At 36.1% G+C, this 25095-nt stretch overlaps 1 protein-coding gene across 13 annotated transcripts in view; it reads right to left on the bottom strand.

Moving 5' to 3' along the window:
- Window positions 1-25095, bottom strand: part of PDS5B (PDS5 cohesin associated factor B) — a 247429-nt gene that overhangs the window by 125496 nt on the left and 96838 nt on the right. For all 13 annotated transcript variants that reach the window (XM_014530742.1, XM_014530741.1, XM_014530748.1 and 10 more), the window contains 5 exons: window positions 20302-20382; window positions 14457-14597; window positions 12193-12308; window positions 7882-7976; window positions 414-559 (listed from right to left, as the gene is read on the bottom strand). In XM_014530742.1, coding sequence (XP_014386228.1) covers window positions 414-559; window positions 7882-7976; window positions 12193-12308; window positions 14457-14597; window positions 20302-20382 — 579 coding nt within the window. The remainder of the gene's footprint in view (window positions 1-413; window positions 560-7881; window positions 7977-12192; window positions 12309-14456; window positions 14598-20301; window positions 20383-25095) is intronic.

The raw sequence follows: 25095 nt of genomic DNA, 5'->3' as shown, positions 1-25095 counted from the left end.
ATCAGGCTGGCAGGCAGAGGCGGTTAGGGGTGATATGGCTGCCAAGGGGGGCATTTATGAGCGATCAGGCAGGCAAGCAAGCAGTTAGGAGCCAGTGGTCCCAGATTGTGAGAGGGATGTCCGACATCCCCCGAGGGGTCCCAGATTGGAGAGGGTGGAGGCTGGGCTGAGGGGACCCCCCCCCCCACATGCACAAATTTCGTGCACCAGGCCTCTAGTAATCTTACAAAGAAAAACTAGTAAAATTTAATGTAACAAAAAATAAATCCTTTCATAAACACTATTTTAAATATTAAAATGCCTATCCCCCCAAAAGGGCTAATTACATTTAAATCTCAGTATTTTCGAATAAAATACTATGAAACTTCAAGTATTCAAAATGACAAGCTATAATAATTATTACTCCTACTTACCCGTTTGTCTAAAGTTCTCTCTCTGACAAAATTAAGTAGATGATCATTGACCAGAAGAATATCCTTTTTAGCAGCTGTAACTATAGACACAATAACATCATGTCTAATAGCTTCCTCAGGGTCATGTGACCTCACTTTAAGATACTCTGAAAGATAAAGTTTTTATTGATTAAAATTTAACTTTAACAATTGAAATGTCTTTAAAACTTGTGTAAGACCTTTAAAAGCAAACCACAACAAAAACAAAACCTAAGTAAAAGGTTCAATGTTTCAAGTAAACTGGGAGCAGTGAGGGAGGAAGGGAGGAAGGAAAGCAAAAAGGAAGGTCAGCCCTCGAGTCAAAACAAAGTTTACATGCAACTGAGTAGTAAATCCCTTCCCCATTTGCAGGGCAGGGTAGATGATCATAGAGTTCCTAACCTCATTAAACAAAGCAACTATATAAATGAACCACAAAGTATACCAACATTAAAAATTTCACGTTTGTTTTTTTATTTAAATTGTTAAAACATTCAAGTCAAGTAGTTCTACTAGGAAAGGAAAGTATGCTCAAGTTTCTATTCCTTAACAAGGGAAACTTTCAGTGAGGTTATTGAGAGTATAAAATTGAGATATGGTCATCAAGAAACAGGACTACAGGAAATACCATTGGCAATTCCATTTAACTGAACTTAAAAAGGCCAAAGGGAAGACAAAAGAAATAAAACATTTAAAAATTATTGAGTGCATAGGAGTTCAGATCTTGCAGTGAGAATGCTGAAAGAAAAATTTTAACAATCTTCAGTAATCATATAATAGGTTGAAGGAAGAAGTCACACAATTGAATATAAATTTTAAAAATAAAATATTCAGCTTTTTTATAATAAGACCAGTAAGATAAAATTTCGTTGTTTAGATTTGGAATAATAAATATTGCCAGGCCTATACACAACAAATAGTGCTATGATTGTGAATGAATTTACTTCTCTATAAAATAATAATGTAACAAATACTTATAATGTAAACACTCATAAAAACCAATGTTCAGGTCTTAAGCCCGTCCACTTTGAGTATTCTCTACTAATAGAAACTATTCAAAAAAATGAGGAAGACCATATGCTGCTAAAGAAATTGAAGAAATGGAAAGGTTATTTTACCTAACTCAGCAAAGAAAGTTATTTTTAGCATATCTCAATTTCCCCACCAAGATAAATATAGGAGTTTTATTTTTCACTGTACTTGTTTTGAATGCAATACATACTATTTTAGGTACCATCAAAAAAGAAAAACGCAATAACCATCAATTTTGAGATGCATCCCAATTTCCCAAAAACAGTAATTCACACAAGAGATATTAACTTATATTTACTGTGCAGTAAAAAGGAAAACAGGAGAAAAAAGGAAATTCTCAATAGTTACTTAGCATGAAAAAGTAGTACTCTTCACAATATGGCTATGTCCCTCAGACTTGGCTGAAGATACAAACATGAATCTCGCAAAACACTGTTGAAAAAAATAAGATAAATGTGTGTGTACAACACATTTATCTTAGCTCACTCCTGAAGCCCTAAGAAAATGTCTTTAAATGGGACAAGTAACAAATGAAGAGATCATAGCAAAAGAGATTTCCAACAAAATTTTGGCAGATGGATGATTGGTAAGTGCCAGAGGAAAAAGGAAAATAATAAAATCCAAAAGGTGAAGAAAACAATAGACAAGCTCAATTCCAGGATAGAAGAACCCTCAAAACATTTCGAAATTCAAAGCGCCAAGCTATGAGCAAGACAGAGATGAATACTGTAGCTGAAAATATGAGTGGTTGAAAATTTGCAGAGAGGTTAGAACTCTCATTTTTCAGTTTTTAGCCAACTACAAAAATTAAAATGTGCCCAGAGACTGAACACTAGAAAATAATAAAATATAAATGTTTCATTAAAAATTCAAACTATATATAGTAGGTCCTCTCTATATACTGGTTCCACATCTGTGGATTCAACCAACCACCAACAGAAAATAACTGGAGGGTGGGAATGTAACATTGTTGATGTGTACTATGTAGTTAGGCCTACAATGGCTCTATCTGTACTTAACATGTACAGGTTTTTTTTTCCCTGTCATTATTCCCTAAACAATAGCTAACAACTTAATAACTGCTTACATAGAATTTACATTGTATTAGGTATTATACATAATCTAGAGGAAATTTCAAGTATAAGGCGGGGCAGGAACTAATGGAGGTGGGCAATGGGGGAAGGAAGGGGGAAACCTGTAATACTCTTAACAATAAAGATAAAATAAAAACAAAGTATAAGGTAGAATGTTTATATGTCTATACCACTGTATTTAAGGGTCTTGAGCATCCTCAGATTTTGGCATCTACAGGGTGGGAGTAAGAGAGTCTTGGAACCAATCCCTGGAACCAATCCCCAGGGACAACTGTAAAGCGAAATGTGGAATAAAACAAGGAGGTTCTATGAAAAGTAACCTCACAGAGTGATCTGATCATAAATTTCTAACTGGGCAGGTCATGGTGGGCAATCATTCTACAGGCCTATAACTTCTTTAGTGAAATGTTTTATGCCAGCCCTGTGTATTATTTTTGTGCACCTAGGTTAACACACCTTTGAAATAAAGGGTGTCCCAAAATTCACGCAAGAAGTAATTTTGATAGAAAACACAGGTTTATAATTAAAAATTGTAAATCTTTTATTGATTTATAAAGTATACAGTATAGGGTTATGTATGGAATAGCATATCGGGTAAATGGCCTCCACGGCTTTGCTGGCACATACGCACTCTTTTGTTGAAATTTTCCATGACCGTTTTGCATAAATGTGGCTGAATTTCGATGAGGCTCATTTTCATCTTGATGGCTTGGTTAATTGACAAAATTGTCGCATTTGGGGTCCAGAAAATACATGAGTGATTGTTGAGAAACAAATGCATCCACAACGTGTCACTGTTTGGTGCGGATTTTGGGCTGGAGGCATCATCGGACCATTCTTCTTCGAAAATGCGGCTGCTCAGGCAATAACAGTTAATGGTGCTTGCTATCTCGACATGATAATCCAGTTTACCTGATATGCTATTCCATACATAATCCTATACTGTATACTTTATGAGTCAATAAAAAATTTACAATTTTTAATTATAAACCTGTGTTTTCTATCAAAATTACTTCTTGCGTGAATTTTGGGACACCCTTTATTAACCCTCAAGAAAGCACATAATCTTAACTATCCTGTAATCCAATTCCCGAATTGCTTCCTCACACCTTCATATAATCTTCCTTACTTTCCCTTCTTAATTTTAAATGAATAAAAGAAAGTACAAAACTGTTATTCTTAGGAGCATCTGAGATCTTGCTCCCTCATTATATTGTCAATTTGGCTCAAATAAACTCTTATAAAAATTCTCTACAAATTTGGATGTTTCTTAAGTCAACAAAAATCTTCAAAATAACCTAGGGACTAAAACAATTATTGATGAAATAATTCACAGCTAAAATATTTTTAAAATAGCTTCTAAAAAAGCAAAACACTGCCCGGCCAGTGTGCCTTGAGTGTTGACCTATGAACCAGAGATCTCAGTTCTATTGTGGTCAGGGCGCATGCCTGGGTTGCAGGCTTGATCACTGGTAGGAGACAAGCAGGAGGCAGCAAATCAATGATTCTCTCTCATCACTGATATTTTCTCTCTCTCCATTCCTCTCTGAAATCAATACAAATATTTTTTAATCAAAACATCTACCTATTATTTAGCCAATCATAAACTTTGCTTTAAAGTTCTGACTATGGAAGAAACTGCTTAAATTTTTTTATACTTAAATAAATCCAGAATACCTACAGAATTACTGCAAATCAACAACAAAAAATAACAAGTCAATTTAAAAAAAGATAGGTTTAAATTTTAAACAGCCACTTCATAAAAGAAAATAATATATCAATATGTACATAAAAATGATGGTCAATCTCATCACTCAATAGAAAAAGGCAAATTAAAACCACAAAAGTACAAGACCTATGAGAACAGCTAAAATAAAAAAATACCGATAAAACAAAATGTCAGCGAAGACGCTTTACAACTAGAACTGTCAAACATTTCTGGTGTAAGTGGAAAATAGTGTTTCTTATAAAGTTAAATATGTATTTACCCTATGACCAGCAATGATACTCCTAAGTGGTTCCAAAAAGAAGTAAAAACATACTTCCACAGAAATACTTGAACAAGAATACTCACAGTGATCTCAGTCATAACAACCCCAAACCATAACAATCCAGATATCCATCAAAAGAAAAAAAAAGAATAAAAATCTCAGACACTAGCAACTAGACTTTTAAACTCTTGATAGGATACTCTTCTCTGGAGAATCTGACTAGTTCAAGAGGAATTATCAAGACACAACCCATCAAATTCACCCTAGAGCAGTGGTTCTCAACCTTCCTAATGCCGCGACCCTTTAATACAGTTCCTCATGTTGTGGTGACCCCCAACCATAAAATTATTTTCGTTGCTACTTCATAACTGTAATTTTGCTACTGTTATGAATCATAATGTAAATACCTGATATGCAGGATGTATTTTCATTGTTACAAATTGAACATAATTAAAGCATAGTGATTAATCACAAAAACAATATGTAATTATATATGTGTTATCCGATGGTCTTAGGCGACCCCTGTGGAAGGGTCGTTCGACCCCCAAAGGGGTCGCGACCCACAGGTTGAGAACCGCTGCCCTAGAGTAAAGGTCAGAGTCATATATTCAGGGCTTTCTAATCAGCTTTTTATTTAGCTCCCATTCTTTAATTACGAGCAAATAGCCATGGATTGTCAAGCACTTAAGGAAAGCCTCTAACATGGAAAATAGAGAGAAAAGCAAATAAAAAGTTAGCTGAACAGACATTTTGTAGGATAAAGAAAACTTCCCCAAAACACTGATTAGTTTTCTCAGAGAATACTGCATACATAACACAAAAAGAGGATGCCACAGTGAAAGGAACATCGATGTGAAAATAGGAGGAAGGATACAAAAGGAAGATAGAGAGATGTGTCAGGGTCAGCCTGACAGGTTGAGCCGGGCTGAGGCAGCGAGGGGGGAATTGAGAAAAGAAAGAAAGACAGGAAAGCGGGATTGGGAGTACTACAGCTCTCGAGGAACTGAAGCAACTTTAATAGCCACACAATCCTATTTATACACAACACACTGAATAGGAGGTCTGTCAAGAGGAATGTATTCTTTGTTCCTCTTAATCTCTAAGGAAGAGACACAGCAGAAGGACAAGTTCTTGGTACAGCATATCTCAGTAAATAGATACAGACTTCTTGGTAAGCCATGAAAGGCTGTTCTCATTCTACAAAGGTTGCTCTCATTCTACTGAAAACCGCCATCCAAACAAATCTGGGAAAACTGTGTGGGTAAGGGTCCCAGCCTTGCTAGCCCCTTTAGGTGCAAGGACCTTGCCAGCTTACATCTGGCCCCCAACAGAGATGCACAGATGTACTTACACAGCCTGCAAGCACAAGGAAAGGAAGAATGGAAAGGAGAGGGGGCACAAAAAAGAGGGAGGAAGAATGAACTGTCTTATGATCAATGCTGTCAAACAGCTCACAGAGCAAGCAGTCCACATTCAGATGTGAGTAGGCAGATAGAGGGTTCCAAGGAGGAATACAATCTATTTCTTCCTCCCTCTACCCCCAACCCGAAAGAAGATGAAACTGATAAATACCTACTGACAAGAATTCAACAAAACGTGAAAGCAACAACCTATTGTTAAAAATATTACAAAAAGTTAAACTTTGTGATTTTACCAGAAGAAACTCAGAAGGAAGTACTAAAAATTAAGACACAACTGTGAGCAAATACTGTATAAAAAGGGCAGTTACAAATGTAGTAAACGTTAGTATAAATTTTTTTTAAAAGAATAAATCCTATATAATAAAAAGGTAATATGCAAATTGACCCTAACAGCAGAACGACTGGGAATGACTGGTCACTATGACACACACTGACCACCAGGGTGCAAACGCTCAATGCAGGAGATGCCCCCTGGTCAGTGCGGCGCTCCCACAGGGGGAACTCTGCTCAGCCACAAGCCAGGCTGACTGCTGCCAGCACAGCGGTGGTGGCGGGAGCCTCTCCTGCCTCCTCAGCAGCACTAAGGATGTCCAACTGCACCTTAGGCCTGCTCTCCACTGGCAAGTGGACATACCCCGAGGGCTCCTGGGCTGCCAGAGGGATGTCTGACTGCCAGCTTAGGCTTGATTCCCCAGGGAGTGGGCATAAGCCAGCAGGTGGACATCCCCCGAGGGGTCCGAGACTTCGAGAGGGCACAGGCCGGGCTGAGGGACCCCGCCCCCACCCCCCCGAGTGCACAAATTTTTGTGCACCAGGCCTCTAGTAACTAAATAACAAGCAATCATGTGACAAATGAGAAGAGTGTTCAAAATTTTAGCTTTCAGAGGTCCTTGACTGATCAGAAAGATATGGGAGAATTTTGATTAACTTTACAGATTTCATTAATCTATTACGCATTGAAAGCACAAAAGTGAATGTTAACCTCCAAGCACATGGAGGAAAAAATGAGAAGAAAGCAAGCTGATCAACTGAGCTCAAGAGAAGAAAACAGAACAAAAGCAAGAAAAAGGCATGGAAAGTAGAACACAAAATAAGAAAGCAGAAATAAGTTCAACTACATCAGATTCAAAGGATACTTAAATAAAAATATTAAAGCACATGACAATAATATATATAATTTATGGAAAGATACACATGTAGCATATACAGAAAAACATGAACCGGATGCAGACCAAATTTAGTAGAGTGGTTACCCTCTGTAGAAGAAGGGAGTATAGTTTGTGAGGGGCATTTTAACTAAATGTAAAATTTATTTTCTTTTTTAAAATATCTTAAGCCAATGCAGCAAAATGCTAACATTTCTAGGAAGACATAGTAGCTGTTATATTCATCTATATTTTCTGAACTATTCCATAACTTTAAAATAGTTAATAAAACAGTAATAGTCAAAGCCATGATTTCTCATTACTATAAATATAAAGTTCTGAACTGCCTTATAATTATAGAGATTTCAAAAACCTTACTTTCATTTTAGGATGGTTAAATTAGTTTACAAAATAATGACTCTACCCTAAGTTCTCAAAATACTGGAAAATGTTAAAGTCTGTATTATAATTTAGTCATAGTCAAGACCTGTTCAAATCCAAATGCCTGAAATATTTCTAAAAATATCCTTAAACTTCAAAATTAAAATTGTCTCTGATAAAACCAACATTTTATAGGTGCTTCTAGCCTAAGTAGGCACTAGGAGGTAAAAATTCTAGCTTCAGAAAGTAACTCTGATAATCACAAATTGAAACAAGACTTCACCTATAACAGAAACAAAAAAAGATTATTTATCCCCCAAATATTTAAAATGGATTTTTTCACCAAAGAGCACCCAGAAATATTTGTTATTATGGGTATACAGTACCTGTTAAGTCCTTTGCTAAATCAGGATGGTTCATGAGACAGTGGCTAGCAAATTTTACACATTCCAGGCGTATTGGTACATGAATATCATTAAACCTGATAAAATATAAAGGCACAGTGATCTTTAAAATTAGAGAAACACATGTGTTTAATCTGCAATCAATTTATATTTATTTCTCTAATTAAAATTTATGTAGGATAATTCGATGTGGACCCAGAGACTTTATCAAAGTTTTTGATATACTATCCTCCTATATAATAAAAACATAATATGCTAAGTGTCTGACCAATCAGTTGACTGTTCGGTCAACAGCTTAACCAGTTGCTATGAGGCACACTGACCACCAGGGGGCAGACGCTCCGACTGGTAGGTTAGCTTGCTGCTGGGGTCCAGCTGATGGGGACTGGGCGACTGGGCCAGTCACACCCTAGAGCCCTCCCACAGTCCCTCGCTGGCCAGCCAGCCAACCTCCCTTGGTCCAACCTCCCACGGTCCTTCCCCAGCCGGCTGGCCCTAATCGGCCCTGATCAGGACTGGGTGAGATGGCCCCAAAATGCCCCAATCTGCCCCAATCACAGGCCAGGCCAAGGGACCCCACCTGTGCACGAATTCATACATTGAGCCTCTAGTATGTGTATAAATGTTTTGAAGCCTCCTTATTAAACTAGGACAATCTCCTGTGATAACTATGTACTTTAAAAGGGGATGTTTAAATATACATTTGACTCAAATACAAGAATTAAAATGACAATTTTTTCTATAAATATACTTTAAAATATGTTTATAAAAGTATAATGTGTGTACATAGTTCATAGATACATTATATAAATCTCATACTGTGTTTAAAAAGAAAACTATTCCTCAAAGTAGTCTTTTTTATATAGAGGTATTCACAAATGTGTGGTAATCTTGTATACTCAACCCGTATTATTTTACATGACTCTATTATAATTGTGCCCAAATTAGTCCTATCCAGTTAACAATCACAATTATTATATACCCATTAATATCAAAGCCAATTTTTACATGGAAATGTAATACATTAGCATCTCTAAAAAAATCAAGTTTGGTTGATATGTCATTTAAGTATCTTTTAATTTTATATTTTTCCTTCATTTTTTCCCCCCTTATAATTTGGTGAAGCAACTGCTTTTTGTTTCTGTACAGTGTTTTCCCAGTTAAAATTTTGCTAATTTTATCATTCTGATGTTAATTAACAGGCTCCCCTTTCTCCTAAGTTCATATGGCTATGATCATATTAGGTTCTTTTTCTTAGGAAGACTACTTTATATATGGCATTGTGTTCCTCTATCAGGAAGCATATGATATCTAATTGTCTCTAAACATTGATATTCAAAGCCTATATTCATTAGTTCATGATGGACTATAAAAGTGATTTAAAAACCTTAAGAAACAACAAAAAAAGCCCAGCCGGTGTTGCTCAGTAGTTGAGTGTCGACCTATGAACCAGGAGGTCACGGCACATGCCCAGGTTGTGGGCTCAATCCCTAGTGGGGAGGAGGCAGCCAATCAACGATTGTTTCTCATCACTGATGTTTTTTTCTTCTCTCTCTCTCTCTCTCTCCCTCCCTCTCCCAAATCAATAAAAATGTCTTAAAAAAATAAACAACAAAAACATTAAAGTGAAGTGAGAATTTTCCATTTGCTATTTTCATGTCTTAATTCTGTAAGATTAAAGGTTTCCAAATCTTTTATTGCCTAATACTGTAACACACAAAATTTAGCATTTTATAAAGAAGAAAATAAGAAGGCTTCAAAATAAGCACCAAATTACTCATAAAAGCTTATTACTAGAAAAAAGTTGTTTTATAAAAAAAAATTATAAATTCTAGCCTATAGTCTCATAAAATTTCTTGAGTGTTTTGAATCCAGGTCCAGTTTACCATTTCTCAACTAAACATGTACCATACAGCCATAATAAATAAAATAAATTATCTTTAAGAAATAGTCTAGCTCCTTGAAATTGGTAATAATGTGGAAATTTTATGTCATTACAAGTAAAAGAAAAAAATTACAAAGTAATAGAAAGGTGACATAAATTTAAATTAGGATTTTTCTTCCATAAAATCTATAAAGTCTGGGTAATCCAAGTCCTGATTGAAAAATATACTTTAAATGTCTATATGTAAAAATTGTATTTTTGTTTTAACACATTAAACAAAATGGATTTTAAATTGAATCTCATAATTTATTTATTTATTTTTTTAAATATATTTTATTGATTTTTTACAGAGAGGAAGGGAGAGAGATAGAGAGTTAGAAACATCGACGAGAGAGAAACATCGATCAGCTGCATCCTGCACATCTCCTACTGGGGATGTGCCCGCAACCCAGGTACATGCCCTTGACCGGAATCGAACCTGGGACCTTTCAGTCCGCAGGCCGAGGCTCTATCCTCTGAGCCAAACCGGTTTCGGCTGAATCTCATAATTTAATTACACTTGTAAAATATTTTGCTTTACTACTCAAGAACTTTCCACTGTATTTAAAGAAAAAATCCTATCTAATAATAGACAAACATGGTAATTGACGGTACCTTCGCTACGCCTACCATTGGCTAATCAGCTCGATATGCAAATTAACCGCCAACAAAGATGGCGGCTAATTTGCATACTGCAGGCGGGGCCGGCAGCACACGACGCTGCCCATGGGACCCGGGCCCCAGACCCCTGACCGGTGAGGCGGGCCCGGTAGCGCCTGATGCTGCCCGGGGGGATCCGGGCCTTGGATCCCTGACTTGGCGAGGGAGCAAAGCAGCGGAAAAGGGAGAGAGCCCAGGTGGCAGAGAAGGGAGGGAGCCGAGGGCTAAGTGGCGAAGGGAGGGAGCGAGGCAGCGGAGAAGGGAGCGAAGCCCGCCTCAGTGGGCTTCGCTCCTTCTCTGCCTTGCTACGGTCTCAGGAAGCCCTATTCTTGCAGGAATAGGCCTGAGGAAGCCCTATTCTTGAAGGAATCTTCCTGCAACGGGCCTCTAGTATCTAAAATAAAACTCAAAATGATAATGGGCTAATATTTGTTAGTTTAATATAACTTGTTAAATGTTATTATTTATCTATAGGAGATAATCAGATAAAGAATTTAGCACTTAGCAAGTACTAATAAAGGCTTATATAGTCATTTAAAAAATTAGAAAACTAAAACTAAAGAGATAAAAATTTACCATAACTCATTGACAATTCTGGGATTGAGATAGAAAGAAAAGTGGTAACAAAAATAAAAATATTGTCCTGGCCAGTTTGGCTCAGGGGTTAGGGCATTAGCCCACAGAATGAAGAGTCTCAGGTTCAATTCCCAGTCAAGGGCATGTACCTAGCTTTTAGGTTCAATTCCAGGTTTTAGGTTCAGTCGGGGCACATGAAGGAGGCAACCAATCAATGTGTCTCTCACGTCCTACTCTCTTTCTCTTTCTCTCTCTCTCTCTCTCTCTCCCTCTCTCTCCTCTCTCTCTCTGTCTCTGTCCTCCTCTCCTCCCTCCCTTCCATTCTGCCTGAAAATCAATGGAAAAAACATCCTCAGGTGAGGATTAAATAAATAAAAAAATATTCTAATACAAAGGAAATAGAATAAGTCTTTAAATCTTATTTGTCTATTAATGACTTAATTACATTATTTTTTACGAGAGTAATTTGGGGACCGGGGAGGGAATCCTTTATCCTTGGGGTCAAAGTAGGTTTCAGCCAGGGCACTTGAAGTGGCTTTAATATATTCAAGGTCAGGGATACCTTTAGAAACATAAAGAAATGAACCCTTCTCCAGAAAAGAGAAATAAACGAACACACTCAAAATTTTGCAACCAATTTCAGGAGGTTTGTGGATCATTACAACTGTATGAGGAACATAGGTTATCATTTCTTTAAAAGAGGAAGGAAGAAAGCTAGGAGGAGGAACATACATAATCATTCATTTACTCATTCTGTGACTGTCCTTAAATATGTATCTCCGAATAATCTAACCAAATATAATTATTTTGTGGAGGAGCTATCTCTCAAATTAATGTATTTTTAGTAGAATTAATTACTGCTATATAATAATACATTTTAATTTCATGATTATAATACTTTGTGAGGTAACTTTAAATGTATCATCTTTTAAAAATTACTGAGGACAAGATAAGATGAAAAACAAAAGGGAAATTGTAAATGTGACTAATCATTATCAGCATTCAAAAAACCCAAAACATAAAACTTCATTTTTTGATTTCAGAGAATAAACTTAAATGTGAATGGTGTTTTAAGGGGATATAAGTAGATATAAACATACATGACTTTTAAACAGGACACCAAAATCATATACCTGCCCAAGTAACACTGCCAAAGTGGTTTGTTTTGAGAAGCCAATTCTGAATCCTTTGCCCCAAACATTTTTGCTAGTAGTTTAACAACTTGCAGGCGTTCATCATTATCATTGCTCTAAAACAAAACACAACCATAGCTTTAAAAACATGAAGTAGATATATTCAGAATAATTTTCTCATTATTTCTCTTATCCTCCAATTGCACAGAAAACTTTCCATAAGTTATAGATGAAACATTATATATAAAAATGGTCAATATACTTCTCACAAGATTAAATCTTCAATGCTCTAATCATCTCAAATTACATCAAAGCAGTACTTCCTACATGAAAATACATCTGAAATTTTGAGTGAATGTTAGAGGTTCTCCCTTTACAATTGAGGTTTATTTTCATTCGAAGTCAAATTCAAAAACTAACTTGCATCAAACCCTTGAAAAACTATTTGTGGTTTTTAAGAACACTGATAAAGGACAAGCCTTCCAGTAAACAGAGAATTCCACATAATTGTCCCGGTTAAGCTCTTTGTAGGAATAAATATATGTTGAAGTCTCTCAGTAGGAGAGTTAGTTCACGTTCATATACCAGATTCATAATAGAGTTCAATAATATGATGAAGCCTTGGACATGCAAAAGTTAAAATTTGTTTTCTACACTATATTGTGGGTACTCCGGGGACAAGAACTCAATTTTACTATTACTGATTTTGGTAACTCCAACAGATGACAGTGGTTAAATGGATAAGCCAGCACAATTCTAGATCTGAATATGTAACAATTGGGAATATTAAAAAAAACAACACCACCACATTGATATTCAAGGTGTAAACAGCATTATAGATTTTGTTTTTAAATTTTAAGCCAATTCTTCAGCCTAGCATTGAGAGCTCCCATAATATGACCTAACTCATCTCTACTATCTCATTATTCTTCCACATAAGTAATTTTCAACCCTGACTATACATTAGAATGACCTCTAAGTCTATAAAAAAGCAAAACACACACACACACACACACACACAGAAACAAAAAAAACAACTGATGCCTGAACCCTATGCCAGAAATTCTGATCAACTTGTTTGGTTTAATGCCTGGATATGAGCTTGTTTATTATAGCTCCACAGCTGAAGATTCTAATGTGCAGCCAGGAATGATTTAAATATTCTTTATGCTACCATCCAACTGTAATTCCCTGTGTTCTACAAATTGACCCAGCACCTTCCTACCTCTATATGCTTCTGCATGATGTTTCTTTTGCTTCAATTGTATGCTGTTTGTAACTTTTGTGACACTTATAATGGCTGGCCTTTTATTAGATCTGGATTAAATTTTCCTCTTCCTTTCATACTAGATGTTAGATTTGCTGAAAGTAGGGATGATAATTCCTTATTTTTACATTTCTTAGAGTATTCAATATTTTTATTAGAGAAAATCAGACCAATAAATAATTAAAGGTATGCCTGCCTACGCCTCATCAAAATGCTAACTACATGAAAAAAGGGGGGTAGGGAGGCAGGTAAATCAAATAACTCACCTAAGAAATATACCAAAAATGCACCCAAGAATAAAACAAGAATTATTACACCACCAAAATAGACTATTTATTTTGTTGTTTTTAAAAAGACAAATCAAAATTTTTAGAAACAAAAGATATAACAGAAATAAGAACTTTTCTGTGTGGTACACTGGATCCACAAAGATTATTAATTATAAACAGCTTTATTTAATTTTCCTATAATAATTTGAAAGAAAAAAAGAATATCCCCCAAATCTGCAAGTGAAACTAATAATGTCAAGTCAATGGGAACATGCTTTTAAGAGATGAAAAGCAGAGGTGCTTTTAACATAGGAATGTATAAGATAATATGCACAAAGGGAAAATATTTCACATGACGTGGATAACAGAGCCTAAACTATTTTTATAGCCCAGTCAAAGGGTTTCGGGAACTACTATAAACTTGAAAACATTAGCTTAATATATAGCTATGACCTTAAAACTGAGTCACAACCTAGAATTTATCTGGAAAATATTTTGAGAAAAATACCATCCTTCCAATAATTAATTAAGCAGCTACTATTTGCTAGAAATCATGACAGGCATTCAAGATACACAAATAGGCAAGGCATAAATATGTAATTTAAATAATAATAACAAACCATTACTTCTGTAATCCTCAGATAAAACCATTATAAGAATTAAAAAGGCACAAATAATGCTCTTTGCTAATTTAGTTGACTGAAGCATATTATTTTTAAAATAGTTACCTTTAGTTTAAATTCAAGCTGGGGTAAAACTGAGAGCAGCAAATGACTATCAATATTATAGAGTTCCAAAATTAAGTCAAAGACATGTTCTGACAAATCGCTGATAGAAGTTTTCCCAAGCATCAGAACCTGATTAAAAAACTTTTGAAAAAAAAATTGTATATTAATAGAAACACCACAGATAAAATAAACTTTCTAAAATCGTAATTATTATTCAATTAAATTATCATTTCATACAAAGTCAAAGTAGGCATATGAAAACATTTTCTAACAGTAAGAAGGAAATCACTACAGCAAGCATGTCAAACTTGCAGCCGGGGGCCACTGGCCCACAAGAAATATTTTTGCAGCCCAACCAATATAACAGTATGTAAGAAACGTTTTAATAAAAATTTCATAACTTAATTTTTACAATATCCTGTTATACATAATTATTAATAACGAACTACAACGTTCGCTAATGACTGATTACTATAATCATGTTTCACTTATTTCCCTTATGTGCCTTATGCTCAGGTGCACCATTTCTCTCCACTAATACTAGCAGCGAATATTTTAGTAGCTGATTGCTACGTCATTAGTCTTGTACTGACTTGTTTGGTGTGCGCAACAGGAAATATTTCGTTTTCGGAGAACAAGAAAAAGTTTATTTGCGTTACGCTTATTAATTTGTGCAGTTATTCAGTGTCTGATAAGTTAATGTTCAAGAAAAAATATTAATTTTTATTAAAATATTCTATTACTTTATGTTAATGACTAGAGGCCTGATGCACGAAAATTCATGCAAGAGTAGACCTTCCTTCCTCCAGCTGCCGGCACCGGCTTTCTTCTGGCACCGGGGACCCAGGCTTCCCTCCTCTGGCCGGCCACAGGCAACCAGGACCCGGGCGGCTTCGCCCGGACTGGCTGCAGGCACCCGGAACCCCGGACGGCTTCGCCCAGGCCCTGGCTTTGTTAGGAAGGATGTCCGGAAGGACATCTGGAAGACATCCGGTCTATCTGGTCTAATTAGCATATTACCCTTTTCTTAGTATAGATTACTCATTTATTTTAGCCCTTTGTATTCAGCATGTCTCTATCGAAATAAACCTGTTTCTATGAAAATTGAAGCTTTTGTTTTTTTGCAGCCCACATAAACTTAAAACTTGTTTATTTGGCCTGTGTTAGCCTTTGAGTTTGACATGCTTGCACTACAGGCTATATGAAAAGATAAAACATGGAATTCACTTTATACACAATTTAAAATAGCATTATTGATAAACACCCTACTACCAAACACACTTTATTCCTCATAACAGTCTTACTATATTTTATCCTGTATAAGTTGTCTTAATTCCTCTACTAGATAATTCCTTAAGGATAAGGGATGACTTCTCGTTCACCTTAACATGTATAGTAGACAATAGCATAAAAGACAAAGCCTTACACCTTCACAGTAAGAGCTGATTCCATTTTTAAGATATTTAATTATGTATTTACTAGAGGCCCGGTGCACAAAAATTCGTGCACTCTGGGGTGGGGGGTGGGGGTCCTCTCAGCCTGGCCTGCGCCCTCTCGCAGTCCAGGAGCCCTTGCTCCTTACCGCCTGCCTGCTTGATGCTCCTTAACACATTAAGCGCCCTATCAGTCACCAGTGACTGACACTATACTTTCTGTCCAGAAGACAAAACAGGCTGGGCGCTTAACATGTTAAGACTCGGCTCGCTTCTCCTTAGCAGGCAGGAGAGACTCCCACCACTGCTGCTGCGCTCGCCAGCCCTGAACCTGGCTTCTGGCTGAGTAGCACGCCCCCTGTGGGAGCGCACTGACCACCAGGGGGCAGCTCCTGCATTGAGCATCTGCCCCCTGGTGGTCAGTGCGCGTCATAGCGACTGGTCATTCCGCTGTTTGGTTAATTTGCATATTAGGCTTTTATTATATAGGCTAATGCAAAACCTCTTTCTAATCCTTTTTGTCATTTATATTCTCATAAGCAAAATAAAATAAACAATACACAAGGTTTATAGCACAAATTTAAATCCAATTAAAGGCACATATAAACACAAGGAAAATCCAAATTTGAACAATTTATTTTCTATAAGCAGCCAACTCTAGTTCCCACATTCAGATCATACCACTACTGAAACTGGTAACGACACATGGCATAATGATCAAGTTCTTAAGTATTTAAACTCTTCCAAATATGTAAAAATTAACCAAGGAAATATACCACATATTCTCAACAGTAACTTGTCTTCTGGAAGAAGGAGTTAAGGATTCTTTACACCAAATAAGCTGCCCTAATCTTTTCTCTTTGTGACAGTTTAACACACAACCTGGTTTAATTAGGCTTTCTATATGAAAAGTATGAAGTCAAGGACTTCACATTTCTGTCTCTTCTGCTTTATTTTAGTTCTTGGGTCATTCTTAAACAAAGTTTCTTAGATCTATAAACCTGTACAAACTATCTAGCCATGCAGGGGGAAAAAAGAACAAGTTCTGTTTTACTATTCGTTCTTTACTGGTTTTAAAAATAACTTGCTTTCTCTCCTTTTTTATCCATTTTGTGGGAAAAGAACTTTATGACATTAAACGTTAAATTCTCATTTAGGTTGAAAATAAAGCAGCTTTGTTGTTTCAACTCACAAATTTTCAACTGTTTAAAAACAGTAAATCTAGTTTTCCTTAACAACAACAACAAGAAACAATAATCCTTTCCAATATGGCCACCTTGGTGGTAAAACCATCCTCTTCTATCAGTCTAGGAAAAGCTCATTTAAAAAAAAAAAAATCATTCCTTAGTTTATTTCTTACAAATTCCATCAAAAACATATATTTAACATATATATAATCTCCATAAAGGTAAGGACCAAGTCAGTCTTCTTCATGCCCTACATGAGGGCTTACAATTTATTGGAGGAAGCGAATACTGATTTGATTAGGTATTGCCTTTCAAAAAACATTTTTCACTTACAAGTAGGTAGCTAATATTCATACTAGAAATTAAATTATTTTATAACAATTGCTTCTTAATGAAAGGAGTATGAGTATTGTCAGTAATAAATTCTACATCATACTTAAGCATTTAATTTTAATTACAAAAGTGTTTTCACTGTTTAACAGTCTCTACCATGACCCCAGGCATTATTAATCCCAATTTACAGATGTAAAAACTGTAGGCGAAGGAAGACTAAGCAATTTAATAAAATTTTACCTATATCAAAATGGATTTGATACATTTTTTCCAGTATAACAAAATAATTTTGTGTTGTCTCCTAAAACTTCTGATTAAAATGATCTGGTGAAAAATGATATTACTAAATAGTGATCCATATAGGAAAGTTTTTGAATTGTCATTATGTACTTTTTAAATTAAAAAAAAAATATATATATATATATACACACACACACACACACACACACACACACATATATATATACTTTTTAGTTAGAATTCTGAGTTGTCAAGTTACAACTTTTATTTTAAAAAATAATCTATAACACCACAGTGATTTCTTAAGTCCTACATATGCAGAAATCACTATCTATAAAGAACAAAAGTGAATGTGTCTATACATAAGAGTGAAAAAGACAAAAATAAAAAAGGAATAGAAGTGGGTTTATTATTACCTTAGTATCCTACCTCTATTTTTGCTAATTTTCAACCAGGAAGGTAAATAAATAATGGCCATTACATATACAAGTTCAAAAGCTTAAGAATAATTTTTAAAACTATACTCATTTTATCCTACTACAAATAATTAAATTCACTAGAATTCTAGTAATTTTACATATATAGGTGTGAGGCAGAAAAATAAATCTTACAAAAAAAAGAAAAAAACAGTAATTCTTAACTTCTCAGCTAATCCTCAAATAAAACAAGGGATAAGAAAACAGGAGAAAGAGAGATAACAAAGTACTTGGAATAAATATGTAACTGAAAGTGTTCTTAGACCATTCTATTAATTCTGTTCCTCAGCTTCTGATAAAGATATAACAAGGAAGTATGGATGGGGGGATTCTACTTTTGCAGACAAGAACTAAGAGCAGGAATATAACATAAAGTATAATTAAGAAAATGTTTTTACATTGATTTATCTGGGATGGCTAAAAGTTCTATCTTAGTCCTTTTATTTTCCTTTTAAATTTTATTATAATATTTTCAAGCATGCACAAATGTTGAAAGTATATTATAAGGAACCCAGTAACCTAGCTCCAACCAATACTACTATTCTATCTTGAAAAATTTTTCTTTGATTATCCAACCCTAGAAAAGATATTAACATGGTATGGCGTTATTTTCTTCTTTTTATGCCAGAAAACGGTATCAAAGAAAGTTGTGTTTCCCTAAAAAACATCCAAGCTTGGCAATACTAATTTAAATAAGTAATCACCAGGAGGAGCTCACCTAGTGTATCTAATGGGCCATGGCAAAAGAATGCTTAAGTCTGGTCTACACACTTCAAGTACCATTAACTCAATAAAGAAAAAATTCAATCCACCCAATTTAACAAATATACTCCCCAAGACTTATATATAACTTACAGAAATCAACATTTAGAGTTCCCTGTCAATCTTGGAGCTATTAAAATAAGTTACATAATTTGATTCTCCAGCTTCTGAAAGTGTACCCTCTAAAACAATTTATAAATCAAGTACATTTTTCCTAATCATCATGTGCTAAGAATCATTTAAGGCCATAGTCAGAAACAAAAATTGGGATCTGCCAAGATACTGTTGTCTAAAGTATGTTACTTTTCAAAGTACATCTTTTCATGATGTAGCTTATATACTGAATTAATTTTTGTATAGTACAAGAAAAAGGCTCCAATCAATTTTAGGAAAATTAAGTACATAAGTAATTATAAAAAGCTTTCTTTCTCACTTTTTTCAAAAAGAAAGATTTACATCATTTACATGTTTGAAGGTAGGTGAATGCACAAAGTAGATGGAGAGACAGAACTGCTATACAATGTTCTAGATTTGTTCCAAAAAGAACAAATGAAATACATGAAATACAATGAATAGTGCCATCTAGAGTTGTGCAACTCACAGAACTGTGGAGAAAAAAAAACACACAGTAAGTTTCTATCAGTGAACCCATGTGTTGGAATACATTTAATCTGAAAACAAATACAAGATTGTCAATCTATAATAATAAAAGTATAATATGCTAATTAGACCGGAGGTCCTTCCACACGAAGCTGGGGCTTTGAGGGAAGCCCGGATGCCAAGTGCCAGAGGGAAGCCAGTGCAGGCAGTGGGGCGGGGGGCGGGTAAGGAAGGCCTACTCTTCCATGAATTTAGTACATTGGGCCTCTAGTCATAAATAAGTAGATGTGGGGTGATTTTGAAAGGGCTCATTTCATTGGAATTCTTCCCCTTTCTCAGAAAAGGTAGCTTTATATGGAATTTCCCCCAGGCAAAGCAAGATAGCGAACTTTTACCAAATCAATACCATCCATACTTGATCTTCATATTAGTTTATATCTTCCTTTTGTACAAATCAATTTAACTCCAAAAAGCTGTAAACAATTTCTCTGAATAATGAAAAGTTCCATAAGTTTTATCTAATTACATTTAACTCTTTTTCTAACACTAGAAAACAGTATATCTTGCTAACCAAATTAATGCTGTTTTAGTTCCTAGGCAATCTGAAAGAAGCACAGAATGAACAAACAAGATGAGCATTAACCTTCTAGAAAATATTAACCAAGAATAATTTTAAATAAGGAGAAAAAAATACATTATTTAGTAATTAAAAGAACACAAAATTTAAAAGTATGTACTACTTGTCAAAAATTGCTTCTCGCAGTCTTTAAAATGTTGGCTGATTATGTGGACACCTCATTACAATAAGACTTACATTGGTAATGTATGGTTCAATAGCTTGAGCTGTCCTCTTCAGTAAAGCCTTTGCCAAATCATATGCTTGTTTGTTTAAATTCTGAAAGACATAATGGTATCTGTATTACATTTCTCTAAGCGTGAGAAACAAAACAGTACCTGTATGCAAAAAACCACTCAAATAAACTTACGAAAAACTGTCTAAAATTCAGAATAAAAAAGAGAAGGCGGAGCCACTTTTTTCTCTTAAGACTAACTGATCTACTAAATCATAACATTCCTTCCATGCAAGGGTAAATATATTTTCTTCATCTTGTTCATAACAATGTAAACCATATAAAAAGGTCAATAAATATTTACTAGATTCAATAAATATTTAGTAGATTCAAGAGGAGACAGTCATTCTAAATCTATTTATTTATACACGGCTGAATATAAAGACATACAGGCTGTTTCACTCCAGGTTCCAAAAAGCAAAATGAAAGGGTTAAAGAAAATAAAATGGGCAGAGGAAACTTATTGTGCTTAGCAGATATCTTGCCAAAAGCTTGCAGTCTTGAGCTCCCCATAGCCTAGATAACCAAAGACCAGACCCACCAGTCAAGCTCTGTGCATCAACAGAAACTGCCTGCCACCAACAGAAGCTGATAAAAAGCCTGATTCTCCCTTCAGTCGCCGCCGACACCTTTTTCGGACTCAGCCCGTCTACACCCAGATGCTTGAAATAAAAAACTTTTTTGGATATATACAGCCTCATGTCATAGATGTGTGATCCTGACCCACACGAAACCTTTCACAAAACATCCTAAGAGGATGAACTGGGTTCTAGTGTGGGAAGGAAAGGGGGGGGGGGGGCCAACAGGTGTGTCCACAGTAGGGGAAAGACAACATTTGGGGCAGCTATGGGAAAGGAGATTTACTCAGCACATCTCAGAGCACAGGTAAGTTCAAGTATACAAAAAGAAACATAAAGAGTAAAGTATGAAAAGAAAAAAAGAACAGGAAAAAGTATATTAAGAAAATGTACTTCTGAACAGATTTTGATGATGACAGAATCAACACCAAAGATCTAAAATGGAATCAATATACATTCTAGTTTAAACATATTACAGAGACCAGGGATGAAAATTTTATATATATATATATATATATACACACATACATATATATACACATACATACATACACACACACTAGAGGCCCGGTGCATGAAATTCGTGCACAGGAGGGGGGGGGGGTCCCTCAGCCCGGCCTGCACCCTCTCTAATACGGGACCCCTCGGGGGATGTCCAACTCGCAATCCAGTACCGCTGGCTCCTAACTGCTCACCTGCCTGCTGGCCTGATCCCCCTAACTGCTCTCCCCTGCCAGCCCGAACACCCTAACTGTTCTCCCCTGCAGGCCTGATCACCACTAACTGCCTCTGCCTTGGCCCCACCACCATGGCTTTGTCTGAAAGGACGTCTGGTCTAATTAGCATATTACCCTTTTATTAGTATAGATAAAGGCCTGCTGCATGGGTGGGGGCCAGCTGGTCTGCCCTGAAGGGGGTCTCAGATCAGGGTGAGGGTCCCCTTAGGTAAGGGGCTTGGGGCGGTTTGCAGGTCAGCCACGCCCCCATCGGGGTGGGGGTCCCCACTGAGGGCAGTGCCGGCCTGAGTGAGGGGCTGGAGTGGTTTGCAGGCTGGCCACACCTCCATCGGGGTGAGGGTCCCCACTGGGGGGCGTGGCCGGCCTGGGTGAGGGGCTGAGGGCCATTTTGGGGCGGTTTGCAGGCCGGCCAAGCCCCTGGCTTTGTCTGGAAGGACGTCTGGAAGGTCTCCCAGTCTAATTAGCATATTAACTCTTTTTTTTTTCAAATATATTTTATTGATTTTTTACAGAGAGGAAGGGAGAGGGATAGAGAGTTAGAAACATCAATGGGAGAGAAACATTGATCAGCTGCCTCTTGCACACTCCCTACTGGGGATGTGCCCGCAACCAAGGTACATGCCCTTGACCGGAATCGAACCTGGGACCTTTCAGTCCGCAGGCCGAGGCTCTATCCACTGAGCCAAACCAGCTAGGGCAGCATATTAACTCTTTTATTAGTATAGATATATGAATTATTTAACAGAAGCACAATACCATTACCACACCTAAGTTTTTTTAAATCCCTTAATATCATAAACTATTCAATCAATGCTCAAGTTTTCCCAACTGTCTCATAAATTTTTTAAGGTTAATTTATTCAAATCAGAGTCCAACAGGGAAAACACATTGCATTTTCATTGATATGCCTCTTAAGTTTCTCTTAATCTATAGATTTTTCCCCTTTCCTCTCTTCTTCTTTTTTATTTATTTTTTTAATATATTTTTTTATTGATTAAGATATTACATATGTGTTCTTATACCCACGTTACCCCCTACCCCCCCGCTCATGCCCTCACCCCCCCGTTGTCCGTGTCACATAGTTGCTTAGAGTTGCAGCTGAGAGGCCGGCAACTCAGGCGGGGAACGTTAGAGTCAGCCGTCACTGGAGCAAGCAAGCCTCCCTGTTCGCTTCAGTGCATGGCTGCCGGCCGCCATCTTGGCTGACAGTTAATTTGCATAAGGATATGCTGATTAGCCAGTGGGAAGGGTAGCGGTCGTACGCTAATTACCATGTTTCTCTTTTATTAGTGTAGATATATATATATATGCTGAAATTCACATTCAGCATACTTTTAGATTTGTATTGTTATTTGTATTACTTCCTTCATTTCTAACAGCTATTTAGTATTTTACTATATATGCCACAGCTTACTCACTCTCTTATTCATAGACATTAAATTACATGTCTTGTACATGCCTCCTTGTAAATATAATACTTTTCTGTAAATTCTATTATCTGTTTTGTTATTTATTTGTAGAGTTTTTCTATAAATTCGACACATTAAACCTTTGTCACTTATATGTGTATCATGCTGTGGCCTACACTTGTCTTTTCAAAAAAGTTTAGCGTGTTTTAGAGCATATAAAACTTAAAAATTAAATGTAATCAAATGTGTCAATCTTTGCTTATTTGCCTTGGGCTTTATATCTTAAGAAATCCTTTTCCACTTTGTGGTTAAGATGTTGTTTTATGTTTACAAATAAAATTTTAAAGACTTGCTTCTCAGATTTAACTCTTTATTCTACCTGTAATTTATTTTTAGATACGGTGTAAAATAAGAATGTACTATTGCCCTGGCTGATGTTTCTCAATGGTTAGAGCAACGACTTGCACACTGAAGGGCTCATAACTTGGGTTGCAGGTTCAATCCCCAGCCCTGGTAGGAACAAATGCATGAGGCAATCAATCAATGTGTCTCTCTCACATTGATGTCTCTCTCCCCCTCCCTCTCCCTCTCCTGCTCCCTCTCCTTCTCTCTCCTTATTCCTCTCTCCCTCCCTTCCACTTTATCTAAAAATCAATGGGAAAGATATCCTCTGGTGACAATTATAAATAAATAAATAAATAAATAAATAAATAAATAAATAAATAATAAAAGCTAATATTATTTATTGTCCATATAAATAAGCAATTGTCCTAAAAAACCATTCATCAAATAGTCTGTTTTCCCTCCAGTGACCGTAATAACCACATACTCGAGTTTCTATATAACCAGGCAGCCATCTGAAAATTCTCCATTACTTCCTTATGTCTTTTTGTCTATTACTGCCTGCTTATAGTCAACGAACCAGAAGGAAACAATGTCTTAACAGTGGGTAAGATCAGTTCCTACTTTATTATTCTTATTCAAAATTGTTTGGCTATTATTGGTCATTTGCTCATCATGTAAATTTTAAAATCAGTTTGTCAAAATACAGAGATGCACATACACATACATAGACATTTTCAGTTTCTATTTTGACTGAATTACGTATTAATATGCTGAGCTGTCATCAGTATGATGCTGAGTTTCCCGTCCCATAAAACAGTAATAAATCATGCAACATATTTAAGTCTTCTACTTTTCAGTCAACCAATGATTCTCAACATAAAGATCATGTGCATTTTTCTTAAACTTTTAAGTAGTACAAGTCTTTGTTTAAAGTTACAAATGAACGTTTTTTTAATATTATACTAGCAGATCTTTATATATTGATCTTATATCTAACAACTTTGGAAAATTTTCTTATATTGGAAACTATATTTTCTTCTGCACAGGCTGTCATATCATCTGCAAATAATTTCAGTTTTGTGTCATCTTTCTAATCCTTTTATTTTTTGTCTGTCTTGTTTTATAATACTAACTTAAGACCTCTAGTTAGTGGTGTTTAGAAATAGCATTCTTACCCTTTTTCTGAATGGAAGGAACATCTTTACAATGTCCCAAACTTTAAAAAGAAGGTTTAAATATTTCACCATTAAGAACATATATATCCTTATCATACATATCCTTATCAGTTTAAGGAGGTTCCTTTCTACTTCAAATCTGCTAAGAACTTGTATCATAAAATAGAGGCCCGGTGCATGAATTTCGTGCATGGAAGGGTAAGGGTGTCCCTCAGCCCAGTCTGCACCCTCTCCAATCCGGGACCCCTCGGGAGATGTCCTACTGCTGGATTAGGCCCAATCCCACTGGCTCTCCCCTGACGGCCTGATCACCCCTAACTGCCTCTGCCTTGGCCCCGCCACCATGGCTTTGTCCGGAAGGTCGTCCGGCAGATGTCCGGTCTAATTAGCATATTACCCTTTTATTAGTATAGACTAGTGGCCCGGTGCACAAAATCTGTGCACATTGAAAGGGAATTAATTAGAGGAAATATTTTAATATTGCTATTTGCCCTTTCTCTATAATAAAAGTGT

The sequence above is a fragment of the Myotis brandtii genome, unplaced genomic scaffold (genome assembly GCF_000412655.1).
Source record: "Myotis brandtii unplaced genomic scaffold, ASM41265v1 scaffold77, whole genome shotgun sequence".
Classification (NCBI taxonomy): Eukaryota; Metazoa; Chordata; class Mammalia; order Chiroptera; family Vespertilionidae; genus Myotis; species Myotis brandtii.
This window is presented reverse-complemented; position numbering and strand designations above follow the sequence as displayed.